Source organism: Nycticebus coucang, chromosome 10, assembly GCF_027406575.1.
Source record: "Nycticebus coucang isolate mNycCou1 chromosome 10, mNycCou1.pri, whole genome shotgun sequence".
NCBI classification, from domain to species: Eukaryota; Metazoa; Chordata; class Mammalia; order Primates; family Lorisidae; genus Nycticebus; species Nycticebus coucang.
The window spans coordinates 56,335,046-56,343,567 of NC_069789.1; the positions used below are offsets into that span (position 1 = coordinate 56,335,046).

The following is an 8,522-nucleotide window of genomic DNA, read 5'->3' on the forward strand; positions in this document are numbered from 1 at the left end:
ATGCTATAGGTCCATGCTGCCCAGATGGTGCTGCCAGGCCAGCCATGGCACTTGGGACCACCTGTGTCCTGGAAGCCCACAAGGGCACATCTTTCTGTAATGTCTTTATTACTCAGAGATTTGGAGGAAAAACAGTTTCACATTAAAACAAACATACAGGGCGGCGCCTGTGGCTCAGTTAGTAAGGCGCCGGCCCCATATGCCGAGGGTGGCGGGTTCAAACCCAGCCCCGGCCAAACTGCAACCAAAAAATAGCCGGGCGTTGTGGAGGGCGCCTGTAGTCCCAGCTGCTCGGGAGGCTGAGGCAAGAGAATCGCTTAAGCCCAGGAGTTGGAGGTTGCTGTGAGCTGTGTGAGGCCACGGCACTCTACCGAGGGCCATAAAGTGAGACTCTGTCTCTACAAAAAAAAAAAAAAAAAACAAACATACATACTTCCTAGGGTATAGAATATAAAATTCACAGGGATTTTTAAGGTGGAATAGAAGTTTGCAAATATATATATATTTATATAATATATAATATAGTAATATATATATTTATATAATATATAATATAGTTATATATTATATATATTTATATAATATATAATATAGTTATATATTTATATATATATATATACTTTTTTTTTTTTTTTTTGCAATTTTTCGCCGGGGTTGGGTTTGAACCCACCACCTCCAGCATATGGAGCCAGGCGCCCTACCCCTTTGAGCCACAGTCACCACCCTTTAACTTTTTTTTTTCCTTTTTGCAGTTTTTGGCAGCAGCTGGGTTTGAACCCACTACCTCTGGCATATGGGTCTGGCATCCTACCCCTTTGAGCCACAGCCACCACCCGCAAATATATATTTTAAGATCAAAGAAGAGTTTTCAAAAGACATTTTCTTCCAGGACCTTTTTCTCCTCCGGACGGAGATTGTGTGCTCCCTCACTCTAGCCCAGGGTATTTTGGGAGGAAAATGGGAGGTGCTAGTAGTGTCAGGAGAGAGTCCCATGGGGGTGGAAAGAGCTGGGGCTCTGAAGTCAGAAAGAACTGGCCTTAAATCCTGGCTCTGTCTCACTGTGTGTCCTTGAGCAAGTTGTGCAGCCTCCCTAAGACATCACTTCCCTATCTTTAAACTACGAATAATAATATCTCCCCATTGGGCTGTCCTGGGTGTTAAATAAAATAATATCATAGCACAAAGAAGGCATTAAATAAAAGGCAGCTCTTTTAAAATAGGGGCTACTGGGCAGCGCCTGTGGCTCAAAGGGGTAGGGCGCCAACCCCATATGCCAGAGGTGGCAGGTTCAAACCCAGCCCCAGCCAAAAACTGCAGGAAAAAAAAATAGGGGCTACAAGACCAGGTACAGGGGCTCACAGTGTAATCCTAATTCTCTGAGAGGCTGAGGCAGGACAATGCTTGAGCTCAGGAGTTAGAGTCCAGCCTGAGCAAGAAGAAGACCACATCTCTACTAAAAATAGAAAAACTAGACAGGTGTAGTGGCACACACCTGTAGTACCAGCCACTCAGAAGGCTGAGGTAAGAGAATTGCTCAAGCCCTAGAGTTTGAGATTGCTGTGAGCTATGATGATGCCATGGCACTCTGCCCAGAGCAACAGAGTGAGACTCTGTCTCAAAAATAAATAAATAAATAAATATTATATGTATATATAAAATGGGGCTATGTATAAGATTTTTCAGCAGGAGAGCTTCGTGCTGCAGAGAGGATGGGCTCAGTGGGTACAAGTGACTACTGTAACAGTCCAGGCATTGAGAAGATGGAATTGGCAAGAAGGGGGTGGATTAAATAGACTTTGTGGTAGAAAGGGTGGATGATGGTCAAATGTAAGAGAGAAGAAAATAGGAGCAGTCTGGGTTTCTAGCAACCAGGTTTCTGGCCTGGCAAATGAAGGGGCAATGAATTAGTGATGCCAGGAAAGAAGACAGGAAAAGAGGAGAAAGTGGGGACTTCTGAGAGGTCAGGGTAATGCAGTTCATTTGGGCACATTGCATTCGAGTTTTCTTGAGACACCAGGTGGAAATGTCCAAGTTCTCCAGTGAGCTCTGGACTAGAAATAGCAATTGGTGAGTCACCGACAGAGAGGCCAGAGTAGGTGCTCAGTCAACATTCTGAAAGAAAGGAAGGTGGGCAGGTTACTTTAGTGTGCCAGTTTGGTCACATTCAAGGGTTAGGGTACTTAGTTCTTCCAAAATATGTCTAAGAATACTCCCAATAATTAAAGAAGAGGCACCCACCTGCTCTGGGGAATTGGGTTGGTGAGATTTTGGACCTGGAAAATTGTCAATACCATCCCTGTGGGGCTTGTCAGGCCCAGGACAGCGGCAGGGAGGCTCAGCTCCTTTGGGGTTAACTGGAGAAGAACAAAATCTCCACATTCGGGAGGGAAGCAATCTGGCTAACAGCTCAATGAAATCACAGCAGCTTTAGGTCCTCAGGATGCAAGACCTAAAGGCAGGGCCACTGAGGTGACCAGGCTAGGGACACAGGGACAGACTCCCACAATCACACCTCCCTGAAATGCACACATTAGAATACCACTGGGTTACTTCCTGGTTAGATGTACATGTTGCCAAGAGGACTGGGGCCTGGGGAAAAGAATTACACGGGAAACCTAATTATGGCCTGGAAGGTCTGCAGGAAGTCTCCAGAGCAAGACGATGCCATTTTCAAGTGAAAATGATGTCATAACGTAAATGGACAGCTCAGGGTTAACTTGGACCTGGGAAGGACGACCCTGGCCTGAAAACCTCAGGCTTTGCCCATGCAGTGAGTGAAATTTCTCACACCTACCTGAGGCAGCACTTGGGTTCTTAAAATGCAAAGTTGGTCAGAAAGCCTGTGGCTGCTCTGTGCACCCTGATCTCCTTCCCAAAGGGCATGGGTCTCTCTTTGTGAGGGGCACAGGGTTTGGGCTCCAGCTGGCCTTTGCATGTACCTGAGGTCAGGGCACACTCAGGGGTGATGAATAAACAGGCCCTGCAGCCTGGGTCCAAAAGACCCAGTTAGGAAAGTGCTTGACCTCAGTCAAGGCCTCCTTGGCTTGCATGATGAGAGAGAAGACCCAGAAAGTGCCAAATCATAAATGAATCCTTTCAAAACCCTGTCTCACTTGAGAGATGTAACAGTGGAAAGGAGGACTAAACAGTCATGCTCTGCTCCCCCTGCTCCCTCACTGGGAGGTCCGGAAGTGTCCGATTTTAACTAAAATTAGCTCAGTGGAGGGAGAGGATCCTGCCCAAAGCAGAAGGGGCCACGTGGAGAACTGGACAATTCCCAGAGCTGTGTGGGCCAGAGCCTGCACAGCAGGCCAGGCCAAGCTGGGGATGAGGTGCCTCTCTGGGCCATTTTCTCCTATCAGGCACTTCAGGGTGAGATCTGGGGCAGGTCTACAAGCAGGGGGCTAGGATCCTCCATAAAGAGGGGAGAGGAGCTGAGGTGTGAGGACATCCTTAGAGCTTCCATGGAGGACAAATGAAGCTGCTCATTTGCAGAGCACAGAATGGCCCCACACCTCAGTACCAAAATCTCACCAACCCAATTCCATGGAGCAGGTGGGTGTCTCTTCTTTAATTATTAGGGTATTTTAAAAAATAGGCAGGGTGGGATGGCTCATGCTTGTAATGTTAGTGCTCTGAAAGGCGGAGGCAGGCCAATTTCTTTCTTTCTTTCTTTTTTTTTTTGAGATAGAATCTCAAGCTGTCACCCTATGTAGAGTACTGTGACATCATAGCCCACAGCAACCTCCAACTCTTGGGCTCAAGTGATACTCCTGCCTCAGTTTTTCTATTTTTAGTAGAGACGGGGTCTCGCTTTTGTTTAGACTCAAATTCCTGAGCTTAAGCTATCCACCTGCCTTGGCCTCCCAGAGTGCTAGGATTACAGGTGTGGTACCACATCCGGCCACGAGCCAATTTCTTGAGCTCAGGAGTTCAAGACCAGCCTGAGCCAGACTGAGTCCCCTTCTCTACTAAAAAGAGAAAAACTAGCCAGGCATTGTGGCAGGCACCTGTAGTCCCAACTGCTTGGGAGGCTGAGGGAAGAGGATTGCTTGTGCCCAAGAGTTTGAGGTTGCTGTGAGTTGTGACACCATAATTGGCATTCTACCCAAGGCAACAGAGTGAGACTCTCTCTCTCAAAAAACAAAAAAAAAGAAAAAAGAAAGAAAAGGAAAGGAAAAAAATATGTATATCAAATAAAATTCTAGTAATTAAAAAAAATTGCTGAAAGATAGTCGAAGTCCACCATCTAGGCTGACTAAGGGCATTAGGTGTTCTGCTGGCCCCAAGTCCCCTACCAGGAAAAGGTGAGATGAGGGCTCTCCAAGAATAAACCATGAAGAAGCACTGCATTCCAGGGCCAGTGCCCCACGCTCTGTCATCTGGGGGTGCAGTGAGTGATGGAGTGTCAGGGGATCTCATGTATCTTGGGGGAGCATGTCATCAGAGTACAGCAGGTAGACTGGACACTGCCACCTGAGGGCCGGGGACATGGGCATTAAGAGTTTGATTGACATTCACCAGCTGGGGAGCTGGAGAGATAAAACCAGAGAAAAGGCAGGGCCCCTGTCCCTTGGAATTACCCCCTGAGAAGGACACTTTTGATAAACCCCTGGGTACAGTGTTGCCTGACAGGCAGGAGGCTCCACGGAACGCACAGCCAGCTCAATCTCTCTGAGACACAGTGCTGGCTGTGGAAGGAGCATGACTGTTCTCCAGCTCTGCAACTAGTAGAGGCCATGGCAGAGTAAAGAGATGTGACCCCTTAAAAAGGAGCCCATCTTCTTGAGGAAGGACCTCTCCCCCATTCCATCTTGACCCGTGAACCGAGTAGGGTGGTCTCTTGTCAAGGAGTGGGGCTAGCTGGGAGCCAGAGGCTTGTCAGCCCAAGAAGGGTCTTCCTCCAGAATCTTACTGGGACAGGGGAGTTTGAAGAGTGGGCAGAGAAGCACAAAGCCCCCATAGAAACTTTTCTTTCATTGTTGTTGTTTGTTTTAGTTTTTGTTTTATGTTTTTTGAGACAGAGTCTCACTTTGTCACCCTGGGTAGAGTGCCATGGTGTCACAGCTCACAGTGACCTAAAACTCTTGGGCTAACGCGATTCTCTTGCCTTAGCCTCCCAAGTAGCTGGGACCACAGGCACCCGCCACAATGCCCGGCTATTTTTAGAGACAGGGTCTTGGGCTGGCTCAGGCTGGTCTCCAACTCGTGAGCTCAGGTAGCTCAAGATTACAGGTGTGAGCCCTGCGCCCAGCCCCCATAGAAACACTAACTCTACTTTAGGAAAGGTTCCCTGGACATGGAGGTACAGAGGACTGACAGTTTTTCCAGGTGCCCAGTGAGGGGAGTTGGGAGGTAGACAGTGCGGAGAGGAGATTGGGAGTTTGGGAATGTTTGTGGGAATGGTCCAGCAGAATTGAGGAGTGGCTGTTACCATCTCTGCCTGAGCCCAAAGGTCACCTCAGCCATCCCCCCTGAGAAGAGAAAGCTGGGAGACTTACTTGGAGGTCATGAGTCCCGTGCTGCTCTGGGCTCCTGGGAAGAGCCAGATGGGGAGGCAGAGAAGGAGGAGGATAGAGAAGACTAGTGGCCTCCCCCTTTGTGCCTCATTTTCCCAACAGTACAAGAAGGAGGGGGGAAAAGCCCAATCCCATGGACCATTAAGAAGCAGAGGGCAGGTAGTGCTCTTGCATCAGCACGTGAATGAGGATTTCTCCTTTCCTTCCCCAGTATCAAAGCATCTTAGAGAATCACCTCATAGACTCCATCAAGCTCTCACCAGGCCAGTCAAGGAACAGCTGCTGCTGATCTCCAGATTCCTGCTCTGGATGCCCAGAGAGTGTGTCCACCCTGGGCCTGGTCGTCCTCGCTGGAGAGCAGACAGCAAACCCCTCCAGCCCTGCAGCCAGCCCGGGCTCGGCCAGAGCCCTGAAATCTGTCACTGGGCCTCAGGTTGAGTGTAATGAGGGCAGAGCTGGGCCCTTGGGTCTGCATGAAGCCCTCAGTGTCACAGCCAAATCCTGACCTGGAGAAGTCACAATTTCCCCGGTGGCTCCGCCTTGTCTGCCACCCATCTTCCCCAAAGACACTCCCACTCCAGAATGCACATCTCTGCAGACAGGCCACTGTCTCTAGAGTCTGGTTATATTTCCCTGTGGACAGACATTCTCACTCTCTCCCACCTCAGGCCCCCATGGCCACCATAGTGCAGCTCAACCTCCCTGAGCAATCAGACCAAGGAACGAGGCTTTGAACACCTCATGCAGGGCCTGCCTCGATTCCTGGCAGAAGCACATCAGGCCTGAGCACCCAGTAAAGAAGAAGGAGAATGAGCTCGGGCTTACATGGGTGCTCAGACACTCATAGAAATCTCTGAGTCTCAGTTTGTTCATCTGTCAGATGGGGGTGATATGTGGCTTTGAGGACCAGAAGCTGTGTTTAATCTCAGTTGCTGGTGTTAATATACATTTATTCAACAAGTATCTTTGAGTATCTACGATGGACAATGAATGCACTGAGGTCCAGTGACAAACAAAACACACCAGGACCCTGCCCTCCTGGAGCCTATCTCTGGTGAGGGAGAAAGACAGTAGACACAGAATTTAATCAGATATTTTCAAAAAGCATGTAAGTGCTATGAGAAAAGTGAAATCGGGTAATGGGATAGAAACAAGGGCTGGGATGAGATGCTACTGCCAACAAAGTAATCCAGGAGGGCTTCCCTAAAGAGGTGATGTTTGCTTGAGGGCTAGAAAGTAAGGAGGCAGCTGTCACCTGAGACCTTGAGGACAAACACTCCAGGGAGAGCGAGAAAAAAGGTACAAGGCTCCAAGTCAAGAGGCCATGGTCTAGGGACAGTGAAAGGGCATTCATTGACCTGAAGACTCAAACCTGCTGTCCCAAAGACAAGGCAAAGTGGACCCAAGACCCCTCTATGCCTCCTTGATGTTCTGTGGTCTGGCCAGCAGAAGGCAGCAGTGCTCCTTCTCGTCCAGGTCAAGAGGCAAGTGGAGGCTCCGCCAACACTTGGTATTTTTGGTCCTGCAGGTGCTCAAAGCTTGTTCACTGGCTCAGGGCATGTTCAGCCCTTCGAGATCTGTGGGGCAGAGAATTCTAATTTCTTAAGCTTAGCGAGAAGCGTAAATACTGCAACATACGTGATTCAGGCAAGAAATCAGCATCTGTGGCAAATCCTAGGGCGATGTGCCTGGAAAGCTCATGGATTCTCTGTCCCTGAAGACTCCAAGGCCATAATCAGCTTTTCACTTCTGGTTCCAGACAACACAAACAGGGCCCAGCATGGAGCAGGGGGACAAAATGTCCTTGCAGGGTTTTCAGTGGCCGAGTCCATGCCCTGCACAGGTCTCCTGTCCACACAGAGGTATCCTTCCCTGAGTTCCAAGCAGGGGTGGGAGATTAGCTTATGGCTGCCAAGTGTCATCTGACTCTGAAGACATGCCTAGAGCTAGGGGAGTGGGGCGTGTCAGCAAGGGGGTTTGGAGGTCCCATCTTCCCCTCCGTTTCTGGAGCATGAACTGGCTTGTCCTGGACAGGAGCATTAAGCTGGTGTGGGAGCAGGATAGGCCTGGTGCTCTCCTCTGTCTGTGCCTTTCAGAGCTCCCAAAGACCAGCAACGTGCTCTCATGACAGGGAGAGGGTGCCGTCCTGGGGGGACTGGACTGGATGTGTCCTGTGTGGGTATGCAGCAGCCCCTGAACCACAGTGGACACATGGACCCTACAACAAATAATAAATGTGCGCTTTTTGTTTTTAATCTTTTGTGGCATTTAGTTTTTATATTTATAAAACACACCTATACAGTTCAAAATGCAAAAGATACTCAGGGAAAAGCAACTAAGAGTAAAGTAAGACTGGGTACATGATTTGCAAGGCCCAGTGTAAAATGAAATCACTTGTTCAAAAATGATTAAGAGGCTCAGTGCCTGTAGCTCAGCAGCTAGGGCACCAGCCATACACACGGGAGCTGTGGCAGGTGCCTGTAGTCCCAGTTACTTGGGAGGCTGAGGCAAGAGAATCGCTTAAGCCCAAGAGTTGGAGGTTGCTGTGAGCTGTGATGCCACGGCACTCTACCCAGTGACATAGTGAGACTCTGTCTCAAAAAAAAAATTATTAATAATTTCAAGCCATGAAATTAACCCATAACCAACCCATGAATTGATTAATAAACTGTGGTATATGTATACCATGGAATGCTATTCAGCCATAACAAAAGATGGAGACTTTGCATCTTTTGTATTAACCTGAATGGAGATGAAACACATTCTCCTTAGTAAAGTATCGCAAGAATGGAAAAGCAAGTATCAGATGTACTTAATACTAACATGAAGCCAGTAGACGAACTAATAGATGCCCATACAAGAGAAAAACTCAATTCAATTCAAGTTGGAGAAGTGGGGGGAGGGTGGGGGATTGGTGTGCTCCCACTTAATGGGCACAATGTAAGGGTACATGGCACACCTCCTGGGACTTTACCTACCAACTGCAAACATTGTAACCTAATC

The 8,522-nt window shown here is 48.5% G+C and overlaps 1 protein-coding gene across 1 annotated transcript in view; it reads left to right on the forward strand.

Moving 5' to 3' along the window:
• The window catches only part of RAB7B (RAB7B, member RAS oncogene family), a 32,860-nt gene extending 25,106 nt beyond the window's left edge, over window positions 1–7,754 (forward strand). Inside the window, exon 6 of the mRNA XM_053605280.1 lies at window positions 5,731–7,754. Coding sequence (XP_053461255.1) covers window positions 5,731–5,808 — 78 coding nt within the window. The 3' untranslated portion in view covers window positions 5,809–7,754. The remainder of the gene's footprint in view (window positions 1–5,730) is intronic.
• The last annotated feature ends 768 nt before the right edge of the window (window positions 7,755–8,522 follow it).